The 19,031-nt window shown below is 51.4% G+C and overlaps 2 protein-coding genes across 11 annotated transcripts in view; one reads left to right on the top strand and one right to left on the bottom strand.

Moving 5' to 3' along the window:
• Window positions 1-718, top strand: part of LOC117405702 (myocilin) — a 3,892-nt gene extending 3,174 nt beyond the window's left edge. The window contains exon 2 of the mRNA XM_059031350.1: window positions 1-718. Coding sequence (XP_058887333.1) covers window positions 1-648 — 648 coding nt within the window. The 3' untranslated portion in view covers window positions 649-718.
• A 1,926-nt stretch (window positions 719-2,644) lies between these two features.
• LOC117973097 (protein PRRC2C-like) overlaps window positions 2,645-19,031 on the bottom strand; it is a 30,985-nt gene continuing 14,598 nt past the window's right edge. For 2 of the 10 annotated variants that reach the window (XM_059031386.1, XM_059031389.1), the window contains exons 16-34: window positions 18,742-18,899; window positions 17,514-17,668; window positions 16,076-16,364; window positions 15,368-15,453; window positions 14,638-14,835; window positions 13,967-14,206; window positions 13,548-13,640; window positions 13,191-13,298; window positions 12,056-12,242; window positions 11,231-11,440; window positions 10,788-10,908; window positions 9,936-10,145; window positions 8,813-9,086; window positions 7,998-8,189; window positions 7,667-7,876; window positions 5,541-5,644; window positions 4,803-4,929; window positions 4,229-4,441; window positions 2,645-3,927 (exon numbers count right to left, since the gene is read on the bottom strand). In XM_059031386.1, the coding sequence (XP_058887369.1) occupies window positions 3,673-3,927; window positions 4,229-4,441; window positions 4,803-4,929; window positions 5,541-5,644; window positions 7,667-7,876; window positions 7,998-8,189; window positions 8,813-9,086; window positions 9,936-10,145; window positions 10,788-10,908; window positions 11,231-11,440; window positions 12,056-12,242; window positions 13,191-13,298; window positions 13,548-13,640; window positions 13,967-14,206; window positions 14,638-14,835; window positions 15,368-15,453; window positions 16,076-16,364; window positions 17,514-17,668; window positions 18,742-18,899 (3,430 nt within the window). In that variant the 3' untranslated portion in view covers window positions 2,645-3,672. Of the gene's footprint in view, window positions 3,928-4,228; window positions 4,442-4,802; window positions 4,930-5,540; window positions 5,645-6,692; window positions 6,765-7,666; window positions 7,877-7,997; window positions 8,190-8,812; window positions 9,087-9,935; window positions 10,146-10,786; window positions 10,909-11,230; window positions 11,441-12,055; window positions 12,243-13,190; window positions 13,299-13,547; window positions 13,641-13,966; window positions 14,207-14,637; window positions 14,836-15,367; window positions 15,454-16,075; window positions 16,365-17,513; window positions 17,669-18,741; window positions 18,900-19,031 lie in introns of those variants that run through there. The other 8 variants (XM_059031393.1, XM_059031396.1, XM_059031391.1 and 5 more) reach the window with 7 other exon arrangements.

The following is a 19,031-nucleotide window of genomic DNA, read 5'->3' as shown; positions in this document are numbered from 1 at the left end:
GCGGTGGGCAGCGTGGTGCGGCAGCTCTTCGGCTATGAGGACCGCAAGCAGCTCTCCCGCGGCTTCCCCAGCAAGGTGCTCCTGCTGCCCGAGTCCGTGGAGAGCACCGGGGCCGTGGTGTACCGGGGCTCACTCTACTACCAGCGCCGCAAATCCCGCACCCTCCTCCGCTACGACCTGCGCACGGAGAGCGTGGCCGCCCGCAGGGAGCTGCCCCATGCCGGCTTCCACGGGCAGTACCCCTACTCCTGGGGCGGCTACACCGACATCGACCTGGCCGTGGATGAGACGGGGCTCTGGGTCGTTTACAGCACCAGCAAGGCCAAGGGTGCCATCGTGCTGTCCCGGCTGGATCCTGACAGCCTGGAGGTGCTGCACAGCTGGGAGACCAGCGTGCGCAAGCAGTCCGTCGCCAACACCTTCGTGATCTGCGGCACGCTCTACACCGTGGCCAGCTACACCATGCCCAACACCACGGTGAACTACAGCTACAGCACGGAGAGCGGGCACGGCCGGGCGCTCAGCATCCCCTTCCTGAACCGCTACCATTACAACAGCATGATCGACTACAACCCGGCCCGCAGGCAGCTCTTCTCCTGGGACAACTACCACATGGTGACCTACGACGTGCGGCTCGGCACGGTGTGAGAGCCCCGCCCTGCACCCCGACCCCCTGCCTCACATCCTCACATCCTCACCCCCAACCCCCGACCCCACTCCCCGACCCTGACCCCACTCCCCCACCCGTTGTTGTTTAGTTGTGTGTGCTGGGAGCAGCGCAGTGTGTTTATGTTATGCTACTCTAAGCCGTGGCAGAGGGTTATATCAGTGTATTTAATACTGTTATGTTTTGACATCTAGAAATACTCACAGGCAAACATTTTCACTAAAAGTCCTTTCCCGATGCCACCAAGTTAAAGAATCACCAAACCTACAAATCTTTCAGATTGTTCTCTTTTCTAATTTCTCTTCTCTGAAATTCTGTGTTGTAAGGGCACTGCCAGTCTCTGCTGCAGTGTAGTGAGTGTTGTAAGGGCACTGCCAGTCTGTGCAGTGTACTGCATTCCCATCGACCCGACTACAGCTCCCCTGCATTCCCATCGACCCGGCTACAGCTCCCAGCTCCCCTGCATTTCCATCGACCCGGCTACAGCTCCCCTGCATTCCCATCGACCCGGCTACAGCTCCCAGCTCCCCTGCATTCCCATCGACCCGGCTACAGCACCCAGCTCCCCTACATTCCCATCGACCCGGCTACAGCTCCCCTGCATTCCCATCGACCCGGCTACAGCTCCCAGCTCCCAGCTCCCCTGCATTTCCATCGACCCGGCTACAGCACCCCTGCATTCCCATCGACCCGGCTACAGCTCCCCTGCATTCCCATCGACCCGGCTACAGCTCCCCTGCATTTCCATCGACCCGGCTACAGCTCCCAGCACCCCTGCATTCCCATCGACCCGGCTACAGCTCCCCTGCATTTCCAAACGACCCGGCTACAGCTCCCAGCACCCCTGCATTCCCATCGACCCGGCTACAGCTCCCCTGCATTCCCATCGAACCGGCTACAGCACCCAGCTCCCCTGCATTCCCATCGACCCGGCTACAGCACCCAGGTCCCCTGCATTCCCATCGACCCAGCTACAGCTCCCAGCACCCCTGAATTCCCATCGACCCGGCTACAGCACCCAGCTCCCCTGCATTCCCATCGACCCGGCTACAGCTCCCCTGCATTCCCATCGACCCGGCTACAGCACCCAGCTCCCCTGCATTCCCATCGACCCGGCTACAGCTCCCTTGCATTCCCATCCACCCCGCTACAGCTCCCAGCTCCCCTGCATTCCCATCGACCCGGCTACAGCTCCCCTGCATTCCCATCCACCCCGCTACAGCTCCCAGCTCCCCTGCATTCCCATCGACCCGGCTACAGCTCCCAGCTCCCCTGCATTCCCATCGACCCGGCTACAGCACCCCTGCATTCCCATCGACCCGGCTACAGCTCCCAGCTCCCCTGCATTCCCATCAACCCGGCTACAACACCTGTAGATAGTTTAGACCGTTTTCTTCACTTCCCTTGTGTAAAGATTGGCATTATTTTTTAATTCATAAATAAACTTCAGTATGACATTGTATAATCTGTTCTGTTTTGTGATACACGGTTTTGAATTGTGTTTTCTGCATGAACCAACACGAACAAAATACTCCACCAATGATCCATCCTTCGGATGAGACGTACACAGAGGTCCTATTGGAAGTGACTGCAGCAGCAGCGATGCACAGTTCACCCCTAGTCTGCAAATCTCTTCATCCCAGACAACACAAGAAATAAAAATCAATGTGGGTGAAGTCCCCTTCGTTCCTGCGTTTCAAACCCCAGCACTGAGGGAGTCTTCCTCGTGTGTTACACCAGAACAGGGCACTTCCAAGAATGGGCATGGAACATGAACAAGACTTGGATCACACACCGGCGCTACCAGCATACAACTTAAAAGCTCCACAATTGCATTCCTAATAAGAAGATCAGCATGAAAGGCTCTTGGCTTTCTCTTTGATTAGTAGAATGAAAGCATCTTCTTGTTTTGAGACACGCAGCCCACACACAGAGACCCGTTTCAGTTTAGCCACGAAAGGCTAAAAAAACAATTAACAAAACTTTTTTTTCAGCTTATTATTTTATTAGTTTCTGTAACCAAACCAAAAAAAAAAAAAAAAAAGAGATAATGTAAGTAAGACGGTACATATGTAAGAGTGATTAACCCTGTAGAAATGAAAGAGAACGAGCATGGCTGTCTGTACAGTGCTAACGGGGTCACTCAGCACTCAGGGATACCAGTCTGGGGGGGGCAGTCATAATAACTATAGGTGAAAATAAAGACGAGAGAGAGGAGAGGGGAGCCAGAGAGGAGAGAGAGAGCGAGACAGGAAAGGGGAGAGACAGAGAGCGCTGATTAGGAGGGGGAGGAGGGGGAATAAACAAAGTTACGAGCAGAGAGCTCTGCTACAGCAGTCTGTCTCCACAACTACATACAGCTCTCAAATGTTATCGTCAGTTAATCTTCCATCCACATCTGTGTGATACAGTACTGTACTAGCTAGAACAAAAGGTAGACAGATTTAATTTGTGGCGATGACAGATCTGGTGTTTAATAAAAGTGTCTCTGGTGTCGCCATGGTGCAGAACACAATGCCCTCCGTCAGTCAGGCGCGTCACCCTGGAGGAATGGCAGCGGACTCATGGAAGTCTCAGCAAGAAAAACATTTTAAAAAACAGAACCAAAAAGCCAGGAATCAAACTCCTTGCAAACTCAGCAGAGACTTCATGGTTTGACAGCCACACTGTCGGCATGGCACCTCCTCTCTCACCCCCAGCAGCCAGGGGAAACACAAAGGACTCAAACATGAGAAAACTGCACCGTACGAGAGAGGAGAGAGAGAGAGAGAGAGAGAGAGAGAGAGAGAGAGAGAGAGAGAGAGAGAGAGAGAGACACACACACAGGTCTGGCCAGGAGCTCTCCTGCACACGATGCAGCCTCAACTCTCAGCCCAGGGCCTGCCTCAGTGAAAGGGTGTGTGAGTGTGTGAGAGTGGATGCGACAGTGTTATTGAATCTCTTCAGTCTTCATGAACATCCCCTTCATGTCTGAAAGGCGCAGTGCGGTGCGACTCCCCCTCCTGTTATTTGGTCTCCTCAGGTTTGATGGCCTGGGGTTTGATGGGCCCGGTCCGGACAGGTTTGGAGCCGGGGGTAGTGAAGGAGTGGGGCTGGGAGGACCCCTTATCCCCCTCGTGCCCCAGGGAGAGGGGCTGTGGTGTGAAGCTCTCCGCGGGCTGCTGGCTCCCATCGGAGGGTTTGCTCAGAGTGGGCTTGTGCTGCTGCTGCTCAGAGAAGAACTTGTGAGTGGACTGGAGCACCTCCGCACGCTGCTTCGCCTGGGAGAGAGGGAGCAGGACTTGAGAAACAGACACAGAAAGCATGACCCCTTACTAACGAGGAGCAGCTAGGCATCGTTCCCCAGCTCCCCCTAGAACCCACAGCCAAGGAGCAAGCAACTAACTGCTCTCCTATCAGCAATACCTTGCTCATGTATTCTGGTCTACTGTGAAGCCTTGTGTGCCTTTCAAAACAGAGAATTCCTCACAAATTAAACATTACAGAAAGTTTAAAATCACTCGACGGCTAAACAGATTGAGCCATTACTTACTTTTATTTTTCAATACAGCGGACACCAACCTTGAGATCCTGCTCTGCCTTGAGCATGGCCTGGTTTCCGCGGGGTCCCATGGAGGGCCCTGGGGGTCCGCGGCTCACGTACTGCGGGCGGGAGTGACTCATGAGTGAGGGGGACATCGGGGGGCCCATGGGCGTCCGCTGCACCCCCGGGTTGAAAGAACTGCCGTGGGGAGGCCTCATCATGGGAGGCACCAGGCTGGGCTGAGACATCATCTGGGGAGAGAAGTGGAGACACAGGATCAACCAGCAGGAGGTGTCAGAGCCAGACAGGGATCGGGAGGGGGGTGGTCAGAGAGACAGGGATCAGGAGGGAGGGAGGGTCAGAGGCAGACAGGGATCAGGAGGGAGGGAGGGTCAGAGGCAGACAGGGATCAACCAGAGCACCAGTTATCTGCACTCAAGGGTGGTGTGATACCCACCACTCACTATGGCCAAAACAGATGACACTGCTATGCAGTGTCTTACTTCCATCCCTGGGGCTGTATGAGATTTATTCTGCAGATATAAAGAAGAGCAGCAGTTGTGTGGTGTTGCTGTGGCGAGTGCAGCCGTGTTGGGGAGTCCAGTTTCCTACCTGCGGTGTGAACTGTGCCTGGAAGTGCGGAGGCATTCGAACCCCTGCCGCTGCAGACTGAATCTGCTTCTGGTACAAAATGCTGTTCATCTTACTGGACTGGGTGTTGGGGCTGGTGGAGCTGGCCCTGGGAACGAGGAGATCAGAGTAAAATCACCCACACAATCACACATCAGGGTGAAGACTTGTTACATTATTATTCTAGGCCTGGGAACCTCTCCTCTACTGATTTCCAAGTGTCTTAAACACACAAAGAAATCTCCAGGAAGTGGCTTCTTGTAGTTCGGGTGTTCGTTCATGTATGGATTTCATTATTTATTTTAAAAGGCGTTAGAATTGCAGTACAGATGTGTTACAAATCTTAACAGTTAACCCTATAGCCAGCACTTTAAGCACAGCACAGAAAGTAGGACCAGAGGGACACACAGTTGGACATTAAACAAACAGAGAGACTGGTGACAAACACTACTTTACACAGAGCGGTGAGGGCATGGAATGAGTTACCTAGCCATGCTGAATCGCTGGTCTTAAAGGATCTCAGTGATTCAGCTTTACTAACACGGCTGGGTAACCCATTCCATACCCTTATGAAAGGTACTGCGTTAAAGCTGCTGGGAACTGGACAAGCACCAACGGGCACAATGGCCTCCTCTCGCTGGAAAATGATTGTGTTCTATTGCAAGTTTAAAGACCTGACCAGGTGTGAGTGAATGGAGACCCTGGTGAGGAAGGTCCTACCTGAAGGGGCTGGAGGTGGGGGTGGTGCTCCTGGCACTGATCGGAGGGGTCCCAGGCTTCATATCCATCCCACTGCCAAACAGCTTCAGGTCCATCTCACACACCTGCACAGGACAGGCAGAGCAGCAGACTCATTCAATTACAATCACACAGCTTCAGGTCCATCTCACACACCTGCACGGGACAGGCAGAGCAGCAGACTCATTCAATTACAATCACACAGCTTCAGATCCATCTCACACACCTGCACAGGACAGGCAGAGCAGCAGACTCATTCAATTACAATCACACAGCTTCAGGTCCATCTCACACACCTGCACGGGACAGGCAGAGCAGCAGACTCATTCAATTACAATCACACAGCTTCAGGTCCATCTCACACACCTGCACAGGACAGGCAGAGCAGCAGACTCATTCAATTACAATCACACAGCTTCAGGTCCATCTCACACACCTGCACAGGACAGGCAGAGCAGCAGACTCATTCAATTACAATCACACAGCTTCAGGTCCATCTCACACACCTGCACAGGACAGGCAGAGCAGCAGACTCATTCAATTACAATCACACAGCTTCAGGTCCATCTCGCACACCTGCACAGGACAGGCAGAGCAGCAGACTCATTCAATTACAATCACACAGCTTCAGATCCATCTCACACACCTGCACAGGACAGGCAGAGCAGCAGACTCATTCAATTACAATCACACAGCTTCAGGTCCATCTCACACACCTGCACAGGACAGGCAGAGCAGCAGACTCATTCAATTACAATCACACAGCTTCAGATCCATCTCGCACACCTGCACAGGACAGGCAGAGCAGCAGACTCATTCAATTACAATCACACAGCTTCAGGTCCATCTCACACACCTGCACAGGACAGGCAGAGCAGCAGACTCATTCAATTACAATCACACAGCTTCAGGTCCATCTCACACACCTGCACAGGACAGGCAGAGCAGCAGACTCATTCAATTACAATCACACAGCTTCAGGTCCATCTCACACACCTGCACAGGACAGGCAGAGCAGCAGACTCATTCAATTACAATCACACAGCTTCAGGTCCATCTCACACACCTGCACAGGACAGGCAGAGCAGCAGACTCATTCAATTACAATCACACAGCTTCAGATCCATCTCACACACCTGCACAGGACAGGCAGAGCAGCAGACTCATTCAATTACAATCACACAGCTTCAGGTCCATCTCACACACCTGCACAGGACAGGCAGAGCAGCAGACTCATTCAATTACAATCTCCCATGATACCCTGACTAACGCTGTGGGGCTTCGCTTCAATTCAACAGCAGCCCATATTCCTTTTCTAGATTCAATACAATTCAATTCCAAGGTGCCCGATTATGATTACTGATTCATTGACCCATTTCTTATTTCAATATTACATTTTTCTCCGGAAAAAGCCAAGAAAACCATTCAATGGCCGAGTGGGAGCGACAGGAGCAGAGACAAGCCCGAACAAACAAAAAAAAAAAGGCGTATCTCATGATTAGTCATACTTGTCCCTGGGATCAGATAACGGCAGCCATTAGGAAACAAGCTAGCTGTTGCTGCATCAGCGCTCAGAGAATATCACGGACATTTGCAGAGCTTTTTTGAGATGTTATAGTTATAAAATAATGACTTGGATCGCATTACTGAGGCGTTTGGTGATAAAACGAGTGATCAGGAGATGATTGATCAGTATGTACGACTATTATTTATTTCTTAGCATATGTGAAAGCGATAGCGAACGAAAGGGTGGGGCGGGGCTGGAGATGCCTAGTGAGTGCTTTGTTGATATGCAGGGCCTTTTAAACCCGTTTGACTGTGGAAAAAAAATACTTTTAAACAGCGCGTCTAAAATTAACTGCGCGTGTGAAAATAAATTGGACCCGACGCGCCTGACACGCACTTAATAAATGAACTGCGAAAGGGTTTAAAGAAAACATGAAATACTCAAAACCATGAAGTGAAGGGCCCTCATACAAAAAATGGACTGACGAGTGCATTAACCAAAACACTGAAGTATTGAACTGGGCAGTATCAAAGGAGCGCTCTATAAAGAAAGAAATGATTTCCCTGGAAGAGCCCGAGTGTGTGCCTGGGGGCTGTCTCACCTTGCTGGAAGCCTGCATCATGCCGTGCTGGCTCTGGTTCATGAGCCCCCGGAAAGGCTGGCTGAGCTGAGCCTGTCTGCCGAGGCTCTGTGCCTGAGCCTGGGGGCCCTGCGGCTGCATGGACTGGGGCAGCGCGATCAGGGGCTGGTGGCCCCCTGTCGAGCCAAAGTTAGAGAGGGTGAGCTGGGAGCCCGGGAGAGGCACCGTCATCTGGCAGGGAAGGGAAGGGATGCCATTACTGTCAGACAGGGAAAGCGGCTTGGATATTAAAATTGAGAGAGAGCGGGAGGGAGGGAGGGAGGGAGGGTGCCGGGGGCTCGGCTGGGCTTACCTGCTGCATGGCTGCACTGGGGTACTGCCTGCTGCTGTAGTAGCTGCTCTGGCCCGTGTGCGAGTGTGTGGGCATGTTTACTTGCTGCAGGGCAGAGCTGACAGACTGTGTGGAGCTGTAGTAGCTGCTCTGGCCAGGCTGCTGCACCTGCCCAGAGTACAAGTTGGAGGGCTGGCTCAGTCCCTGGCGTGCCTGCAACACAAAGGCAAAGTCTGATCAGGGCTTCATTGGTGTTCAATACCTCGTCCTACATCCTTACACTCACAGCCTGAAGGACAAGGTGCCCCTCCTCTCTACTCCCTTTAAACAATACCTGAGATTGCCAATGCAAGATCCGATCTAGCAGCCTGCTGCACTACCCCTTCCCAGTCATTAAACACATCAGTACAATACAATACTACTGCTGCTGCACTACCCCTTCCCAGTCATTAAACACATCAGTACAATACAATACTACTGCTGCTGCTGCACTACCCCTTCCCAGTCACTAAACACATCAGTAAATACAAGACAACTTGATTGAACAGCAAGTCACTTTACTAGCCTTTTATCGTGTCACGTTTCTGCCCAGAACTGAATGTCAAGAGCATGCAGAAGACATTGAGAAAAAGATTTCTAGTCTGTCATTTAATTTATTAGAGTTACTTTCAGTGTTTCTAAATTTCCAGGTCAGGACACAGACACAGACTCACACACGTATCTCGTGGTGTCCGCTGGCTAGTGCCTGGCTGCAGCCAGTGCCACTGTCCCTGGCTCTTCATGGTGCTCCTGAACTCCCAGGCCACCCTCTCCCCGTCCCTCCCGCCTCCTCCTACCTGTAAGAGGTGCGTGTGGGTGTCCATGAGCTGCGAGCCCCCCAGGCCGGACGGCTGGTTGAGCTGGGGTTCGAAGAGGATGGGGATGTGTTGGGCGCTGGAGGTCTGCTGGAAGGCCAGGCCAGACTGAGCCTTGCTGAGATCGGAGGGCTGCACGCCGGGGTAGCTGTGCAGCGCGGTCCCCGACAGCATCATGGGGGAGTGCTGGCCAGCCCCAGACAGAACCACCGGCGAGGGCTGAGACAGGCTGCTCTGCATGAACGCCTGCTGGGACCTGCAGGACAGTCAAACAGGGTGGGATTAAATCAACACTCATTGTACCAGATGTTTAAATGATTAAAGAAGTTATACACACAGTAACACACACATATATAATCTCTCTCTATCTTACACTGACTGCTGTTGACTTTATGACATACTACAGCAGTCATGCAGGGGACACTACATGCTCACAACACTCGTGTTCATGTTAATGAATACTGAATCAGCACCGTCATGCTGCACACATCCTGCTGTATAAACACTACCGCGGGCCTCTACTTGACAAACGTGTCTGACCAGGGGGGCAAAGTCAGCCCTTCCAGTCCTGGTCTTTGTTCCAACGCTGTTCCAAATTGTGTAATTGAATCAATTAAACCTCCATCCAGACCCTGAAGTCGTTCATTCTCTCACTTGACCTGTTAAACCTGGAGTGGAACGGCCCTCCAGGACTGTGCTTGGACAGCCCTGTCTTTAACGATGTTAAACATTCAGGAACACAATTCTAAACGTTTTAACACTGAGAAAGCTAAGCCAAGCCCCCCACCCCCACCCCCCCCACCCCCAGTGCATTCCCACGTAGCTAAGCTCCAAGCCCCCCCGACACCCAGTGCATTCCCACTTAGCTAAGCTCCAAGCCCCCCCCGACCCCCAGTGCATTCCCACGTAGCTAAGCTCCAAGCCCCCCCCCCCCCCCGACCCCCAGTGCATTCCCACTTAGCTAAGCTCCAAGCCCCCCGACCCCCAGTGCATTCCCACTTAGCTAAGCTCCAAGCCCCCCCCCCCGACCCCCAGTGCATTCCCACTTAGCTAAGCTCCAAGCCCCCCCACCCCTCCCCAGTGTGCAGGGCGCTGTGCTGCTGACCTGTAGGGCTGGTGCAGGGAGGTGTTGAAGAGCTCCTGTGCCTGTGAGACCGGCGGGCCGGTGCCCAGGCCCATGCCCTGGTGCTGGTGCTGGTGCTGGTGCTGGCCCTGGAGGGGGGCGTAGATGGGGATGGGGATCTGCTGGACTGCAGTGGGCTGTAAGGGAAAATCAAACAATCGAGACTGGGTCTGAGGAGAGCCGTCCCAAACCAGGAGAGAGAAAGAGAGCACAAGTCAATCATCAGGATCACAGCTTATCAGCATCATTACTGCACACAGACTGACTGCAACAGGGGCGACTGCACCTCGTAGCTAACTTAACGCTTCACACAGTATAGGCACAGAGTCTTTTTATTAAAGATGTACAAGACAAATAAATAAATAAATACGTGTGAACAAACTCCAGCAATAGAGTTTTTCCAAGTTTTTAAATGGTTTACATTGTCTAGATTCATTCTTCTCTATAAAAATAAATAAATACATTTCTAGCACTAACAAACCCCTAAATAAAAGTCCAAGACTGTACATATATAAAAAAAACATTCCTCAATGTAAAGCACACTACAGCCCTAGAGCGAGCAGGCAGGGTTCAAAGAGAGCTGCTATTAGAAACCTTGACAGAGCAGAGCGTTAGAAACAGAGTCACAACAGAGCACATAGGAGACAGGATTTCACAGAGAGAACTACAGTGAGTGGAGCGGACAGACACACACACACAGGCAGTTAGAGAGAGAGAGGGTTAGTGCTGCTAAGAGAGACACACACAAGGTTACACACTGAAGAGCTGTGGGTGGCAGTGTCACTCACACACACACACACACACTCCTCTCTACAGGCTGGGCCTCCAAGTACCTGAGAGAGCCCAGGCTGGAAGCCTTGCTGCTGTGCCAGCGAAGGGGGGCCCAGGCGCGGGGGCTGCGTGCTGAACAGGTGGCTGGTGTCCATGTAGAAGGCAGGGATCTGAGCAGCAGAACCTAACCAAAGGAAAAGGAGCTTTACTTCTCTATTGCTTAAGGGTTCATATAAATACATGGATGCATTTAAACCAACATGCTGCTTGTGAAAGAACATTGCTTCTGCTTTCTGAGATGAACGGCTACGTGCTCAAACTAGTGCAGCACAGAACTACACCAGAATGGCAATCCCTGTGAAAATGAACAGAACACTTTAAAAATGACTACCTAAACAAGCTAGAGCTATGACCTATAAATGCTACTCGAAGGGGCTGGAGGGGCACGTGTGCTTTTGTGTTTTGCAATGCCCGCAGTGAGAAAGCACTGCGCCTGTTAGACCCACCTGCTGCAGACTGGGAGACGAAAACCTGTGGGGCTTGCTGCTGCTGCTGGGGAGCGAGCAGGGAGGGGATGCAGCCCAGCGGGGAGAAGTGTGCCGACGAGCCCATGCTGCTGCTCTGGAGCTGCTGGGGCTTCACTTTGCAGATATTGGGAGGGTCGGAGGTGCTGGTCGTCTTGGTGCTCAGGGAAGAGGTGGTGTAGGTACCAGAGCCTGGGAGAGAGGGAGTGCAGCGAGACACTGAAGACATTGGAAAGAAAGAAACTCTTCTAAAAGTCTGTCAGTTTCTCTCTAGATTTTCTAAAGTGCCAAACTACTTGAACGTCAATTTTACCAAGAACCGGATCATTAACTTAAAACTTAATCTGAAAAACTGAAGCAGGATGTCCCGGCATGGACAGATTAAAATCAGCAACATGTGTCTGAAGAATGCATACACTGTAAATAAAATACAGTCAATGCAGTATTTAGACAGCATGTGTACTTTCCAGTACAAATGAAGATTTCTTGCTGGTGAACAGTTTGTTTTACAGTAGCCCATTACAGATTGGGTACCTGCACACAAACTAGAATGGGCACTCTGCAGGTGATCGATATTGTGTCAGTCTGGTTTTGCAATGACTTTGGCCTTGAGGGTGCGTGATACTGCCCCACACGTTCATTCACCTGCCTCTACTAAGAGCACATTGAGATGGTTTGTCAAACTACGGCTGTCCAAGACTCCAGAGTTCTCTGTACAGAAACCTCTTGGTTCCAGAGAGGGTAGTCCCCCTGTAAGGTCAGACTACAAACAGCCCGATGCTTGTGCGAGTCCCTGTGCTGAGTTACCCTGGAGGGAGGTGGTGGGCGTGACGGAGGCCACGGGGATCGGAGGCAGGGATGCGCTGGAGAAGGAGCTGTAGGTGGCGCTGTTGGCTGCGGCGGCGCTGGCGATGGGGGGGGCGGACGAGGTCACTGGAGAACTCTTCTCACCCATGCTGGGGGAGTTTTCCCAGGCCTTCCGCGCAGACTCCATCTTTAAAACATGCAGACAGAACACAAAAATAAATCACACCGAGGTGTACAAGTTAGAATAATACATATCCATCAACCCAAAGAGAAACACACACAGCGTCCCTTTATATTTCACGATTCAACAATTCCCTCAATTCACTGCCAGTCCACGCTGACAGTACGATACGAAGGGCTTCTGTCTTTACTCCTCTCCTTTAAAAATTCAATTGATCCCTGTTAACCCACTCGTATCTCAATCACAACTGAGAAACGTGTTCAAGTAAAACAGATTTCATTGAATCGACTAAATGGGCTTTAAAACTGGCCAAGCCTTCATTTCTGATTAACAAGCTGAACGTGCAAACGAGACCGCAGCATGTTAATAAGCGACTAATATTTATTAGTGAAAAAAAGTTTATGCTGGACACATTATTACAAGCGTTCTGTATGACTGTATTTAATAAAGGAGGAGCCGCTTCTGCTTTGAAATGAAAAAGTAAAGACTTCCGATTTAAAAACCCATTTAGTTGTTTCACAGAAAAACCCTGTAAACGAAATGAATTTTACTACGAACACGTTTCTCAGCTGTGATTGAGATACACGAATGGCTTAACAGGGATCAATTGAATTCTTAAAAAAGAGGAGAAAAGTCAGCGGAAAACCCCGAAAATCAGAAGCCCTAATTATCCACAAACGCTGTCCTGTCCTGTCCCAGGGCCTTCACTACTGCACGGTTTGCAATATAATGCAAGTTTGTTTCGAATGCAATAATAATGGAGCACTGTTCTTATTCAGGAACTCTGTGCACGTGTACACAGTATCTACATGTGTGTGTGTATGCATGTTACACACAATACTGGGGTGTAAAGACGTTCCTTTATTGGGGGGGGGGGGGGGGCAGCTACACCACAGAGCCTCTTGCATAGCAGCTTTTACTATGAGCTTGAACCGTGAGCAAGCGAGTACATACCTTGAGGGTGAGGTCAACGGTAGCGGGAGAGACCTGAGTCAGGCTGGAGCTCTGCTGCAGAGTCTCCCTCCTGGGGAGGGGGAGGGGGAGGGTGTGGGGCAAGGGCACCTGAAAAGCAGGGAGAACACAGTCACTACCTCCAGTACCCACTACTGATACTGCCCATGCAAGCCTGCCTCAGCCATACTGCTGGTAGGGACCCCTCTGCTGGATCTGCTTCCCCTGGAGACTGTGCTGGTAGCAGGTTAGAGCAACATCCTGCTAACCCACCCCCACATACACTGGAGGGATAGAGGACTGTCTGCTTTTCTACAGTTCTAGTGTGCTGGTCTCAGTGGAGGAGGAGGAGGGACTTACATTGGAGACCAGGCTCTCCTCCATCTTACTGCTTCCTGTGGAGACTGTGTCTCCCAGTGAAGAGGAGGGAGAGGTGTAGTCTGTCACAGATTCCTGAAACACAGCAGGGTAGAGAGGTCAGAGTCTGGGGGGCTGGGGCTCTGGTGCAGGGGTGCACAAATACAATCCGAGGTGCGCAGTCCTCCAGGGTTACAGGCATCGTTAGAGAACCAAGCGATTAAACCTGACTTGCAGGTAATTTAGGGTACAAAGATCAGGAGGGCTCCAGACCTCAAGGACTTGAATTATACACTGACAAGGACTGACCTCCATTTATCTTCAAATGGGTTATTTTATATGTTAGATCTCAGGATGGTTCTTATTAAACTTTGTTTGTTGCTTTTAATTTCCATTCTGTAAGAGTGCATGGCGTGCAGTACCTTGCTGCTGGCTCCAAACTCGGGCGTGGACACAGAGATCATGCTCTCCATGTCCGAGTCCTTGCTGTCCTTGGCGGGGGAATGGGGGTCTGGGCTCCTGGCGGCCCCCGGACCCGGCTTGTCGGGCCCCTCGTTCTCAGCCTGGCGGACGTCCTTCACTTTGCGGTTCTTCAGCGAGCGCTCCTTCCCGATGGGGCCCGGCTTGTACTCCTTATTCTCTGGGAGGCTCAACTCTGGCAGCTGGGTGTGGAGAGAAAGAGAAAGAGAGACACAGACAGAGACAGTCAGGAGGACCAGGTTCATGAGCACAGAGTTATTTCAAAAGACCAGTCTGTAAGCAGAAACGGTGCGTTGCTGGGGCCGTTTTGGTTTTAGTTTTTTGCCTCTTCATTCAAAAATACGGACCCTTATGCGCTGATCCTGTCTTTTCGTTTTAACTTTCAGCATACACTCCTACAGACATTTCAGAGTGCACTTCACTATAACCCATACACCTCACTTCACTCACAGATGTACTGTGCAATTAGGAGGACCCTCTCTCTGTCTGTGCCTGCACTGCTTTTTCAATTCAATTCCTTTTCTTCCACCCTCAATACCACCTCAGTGCCCCTCCAGCACACATTTCACAGCGTGCAGGTACAGCACAGCTGGGGGGCAGCTGGCCCGCTTACCTTCTGTGCCTTGATGGGCCCGGCGCGCGGCTGCTTCTGCCTCTGCTCCTTGGGCTCTGGCAGTTTGTTATCGGGGCCCTTCTCCAGCAGAGTCGGGGTGCAGTCACTGTCCGTGCTGCCCGAGGACGAGGGAGCCCCAAACTGGATGCTCTCCATGCCCAGCTCCACACCCGCATCCAGGCCAGGCTTCGCCCCCTGCTGGACACCATGGGAAGAGAAGCTGTTAGTCGCACACCAGTCACACATCGGATACGTCCCCCTACAGATCATTTTTATATTACCAAACTATTTGATTAGTTATAGTTAGATTGTCTTGTAAAAAGAAAAGACCATTCTGAATGCCAACTTGAAGATCTCCCCCTATAATAAGATTCTAAATGTGCTGCCCTGACCGCTAGAATAGATGAGAGGCTTCTTGTGCACTCAGTGTCAAGGCCTGAGAAGTCTACCAAAACACCCAGAGTCTACAACAGAGACGCGACCGTCGGGGGATCCCAGAGTCTACAACAGAGACGCGACCGTCAGGGGATCCCAGAGTCTACAACAGAGACGCGACCGTCGGGGGATCCCAGAGTCTACAACAGAGACGCGACCGTCGGGGGATCCCAGAGTCTACAACAGAGACGCGACCGTCGGGGGATCCCAGAGTCTACAACAGAGACGCGACCGTCGGGGGATCCCAGAGTCTACAACAGAGACGCGACCGTCAGGGGATCCTTTGTGTTCTCACCTCCGGGGCCACAGCCCCTACGAAGGACGTGAGGGGCTTGTTCCAGGCACTGACAGAGGGAGGCTGGGGAGGGCTGATGGGTCCCACTAACACAAAACACACAGAAATAGAAATAGGTTATTATCTGTATCTCTCTCCACACTGAAGCTATTATTAATATGCACATGCATGTTTTCAGTTGTATTCTTTAAAGAATCTACCTTTTTTTTGCTGCTTGCTTTTGAACATTATCAATGACTCTCACACACTTGTCAGTGCTGAGTGTTCACTGTATCAATGACTCTCACACTCCTCAGTGCTGAGTGTTCACTGTATCAATGACTCTCACACACTCCTCAGTGTTGAGTGTTCACTGTATCAATGACTCTCACACACTCCTCAGTGCTGAGTGTTCACTGTATCAATGACTCTCACACACTCCTCAGTGTTGAGTGTTCACTGTATCAATGACTCTCACACACTCCTCAGTGTTGAGTGTTCACTGTATCAATGACTCTCACACACTCCTCAGTGCTGAGTGTTCACTGTATCAATGACTCTCACACACTCCTCAGTGCTCAGGGATGGAATTAAGAGCCCTTATTGAATAGCACCACCCATTCGAGGATCGGATCAAACTGCTATGCAATGGGAGTCTTATTCCCATCCCTGCTGCTGTGGTGGAGTGAACTGGACCCCTCCGAAGGGCTTCACGAGATGCACACTCACGTTTCTTGGTCACGTCTGTGAGCACGGTGGATGTGGTCATCTTGTTTTCCCAGAGCTCTGTGCCCAGGGCGCTGGGAGGCTGGCTGGCAGGCAATCCCTTGGCCTGGCCGGGGAACTCACTGCTGGGTGGTGGGACAGCCCCCTCGAGAGGCTGGGGTGCAGGCTGTGGGGGAGCCTGGCTCCGAGGCTGAGCCGCTGTCTGTTTCTGCTGCTGCTTCTTCACAAATCTGGGAGGCAGCTTGGAGCTCCCCCCTCTGCCCTTTTCACCTGAACCCTTCTTGCTCCAATTCTGTAATTATTATTGTTATTATTGTTGTTAATATTGGTTCACTCATTTCTTTTAGGTGTGAAATGTCTTTTAAGCAAAAAGCTGCAACAAACTCAGACAATATTGCTGGGGGGTGTTTGAGAGTAAACGTGGTGTGGCCGTCCAATCTGAACAGAACACCTTAAAAAAATAAAATAAATAATAAAATAAATCTCCCCAAAAACAAGATCAGCAGAATAATATGCTACTGCCAATGAAGTGCACCTTTTAGATTCTTCGATACAAGAAAGAGATTTTTTACCTGTATCTTTATTTTTTACCCTTTGCGGTCGTATGTCGGACCAGGTCCGAAATTACAATTTTCCCTTTCCGGACCGATCATCAAAAAGACGTAAAACACAGGTCTCTAGTCATTTTTACTCCGGAAAAAGCCGGGAAAATCATTCAACGGCCGAGTGAGACCGAAAAAAAAAAAAAAAAAAAGGGGTCGTATCTGAGCAGTACACATAGCCCCGGCACCACAGAGAGAACACTGCCATAAACAAACAAGATAGCTGCTTCTGCATCCAGCGCTCAAAGAATATCACAGACATTTGCAGAGCTATTTGAGATGTTATAGTAATAAAATAATGGCGGTGATAAAACGAGTGATCAGGAGATGATTTATTGCTATGCACGACTATGAAGAGGCATGTGAAAAATACAGCGAACGAGGGGTGGGGCGGGGCTGGAGATGCAGTACTGAGTGTCCTGTTGATATGCAGTGCCTTTTAAACCTGTTTTAAAGTGAAAAAAAAATACTTTTAAACCGCGCGTCTAAAAATAAATTGGACCTGTTGCGCCTTAGACGCGCTGAATAAATGGACCGCAAAGGGTTAACCCTGAGTTTTGCTGCCAAATGCTTGCACAGATACAGAACACTCAAAATACAGCACACACACTCAAATTACAGCACACACACACACACACTACCCAGGGATGAAAGTAAGGCTCCTATTGCACAGCAGTTTCACCCATTCCAGGTTTTACTACTAGCTTGATTAGCCCCAGTGTAAAGGTAACAAGCTCAGCTGTGTCTCATTAAACTCACAGTAACTCAGGAATGGATCAGTGGAACTCTTCTCTCCATCCCTGGCACTGTACCTCTGTTGCACCCCCCTGCCCCCCCACCTGCACAGTCTGCTCCTCTTTCTTCCTCCGCTCCTCATCCTGGAGTCGTTTCTGCTGCTTGCGCGACACCACCTCTGTGAAGCCGTCGTCCGTGGTGTTGGACTGGGGGTCCTCCAGCGTGGTCACCTCCGGGTGGTCATCGATAATCACCACGCCTGAAACGAGAGCAGAGGGGAGGAGGAGGAGGAGGGGGTGCAGTGTTAAAGGACTGGGTTTCTCCCTGAACTGCAAGGCTGTCAGTTCACAACCAAAACAACAGCACCAGGGAGGTCTGGTCAGTGCACTCCTAGCAAGGATCTAGCCCAGCACACTGCGAGGAGGTCATTCACTATACTGTCTAGGGCATAGGAAAGGATCTGGATGTGCGGGATATAAAAGGTGTACTTCAGGAACAGCTGGAATGTTGTAGGGCAGGGATAAGAATCGAGAAGTGCAGTGGAAGTATAAAAAACAGCCCCACCTTCTGGGACTTTTTTTGTTTTGTTTTTTAAGCACAACAGCTGCTGCTCCCAACCCACCCCCGCACTCTGTCACTCTCTCACACACACACACACACAGCTCCAGAGCTCCCACACACACTGCTCCACAGCGCACACACACACTGCTCCAGAGCTCACACACACACTGCTCCACAGCGCACACACACACACTGCTCCAGAGCTCTCCCACACACACACACACACACACTGCTCCAGAGCTCTCCCACACACACACACACACACACTGCTCCAGAGCTCTCCCACACACACACTGCTCCAGAGCTCTCCCACACACACACACACACACTGCTCCAGAGCTCTCCCACACACACACACACACACACACTGCTCCAGAGCTCTCCCACACACACACACACACACACACTGCTCCAGAGCTCTCCCACACACACACTGCTCCAGAGCTCTCCCACACACACACACACACACACACTGCTCCAGAGCTCTCCCACACACACACTGCTCCAGAGCTCTCCCACACACACACACTGCTCCAGAGCTCTCCCACACACACACACTGCTCCAGAGCTCTCCCACACACACACACTGCTCCACAGCTCTCCCACACACACACACTGCTCCACAGCTCTCCCACACACACACACACACACACTGCTCCACAGCTCTCCCACACACACACACACACTGCTCCACAGCTCTCCCACACACACACACACACACTGCTCCACAGCTCTCACACACACACACTGCTCCAGAGCTCCCACACTCACTGGCGTAGTTGTTCAGGTCGAACTGTGACAGCGCGTCCACCTTCTCCTTGAGTTTCTTGGCAGCCGGCTTGGCCTCCTCCTTGTGCCTCCCGGACGGATCCTTCCCGGACCGCTGAGCCGAGCCGGAGTGCTGGTCCAGATGCTGGGATACAGTTCTGCTGGTTGGATCAAGAGCAGTGATTCCCTGAGCGTGCTCTTCGAGCAGCTGAGTTACAAAAGCCAGCCGAGGGAAGCGACAGAATACAGGAAAGCTATCCACCATCCCCCCGACACACACACACACACACACA

This window comes from Acipenser ruthenus, chromosome 10 (assembly GCF_902713425.1).
Source record: "Acipenser ruthenus chromosome 10, fAciRut3.2 maternal haplotype, whole genome shotgun sequence".
NCBI lineage: Eukaryota > Metazoa > Chordata > Actinopteri > Acipenseriformes > Acipenseridae > Acipenser > Acipenser ruthenus.
The sequence above is the reverse complement of the archived record's forward strand: the minus strand, read 5'-3'. Positions and strand labels throughout refer to the sequence as shown.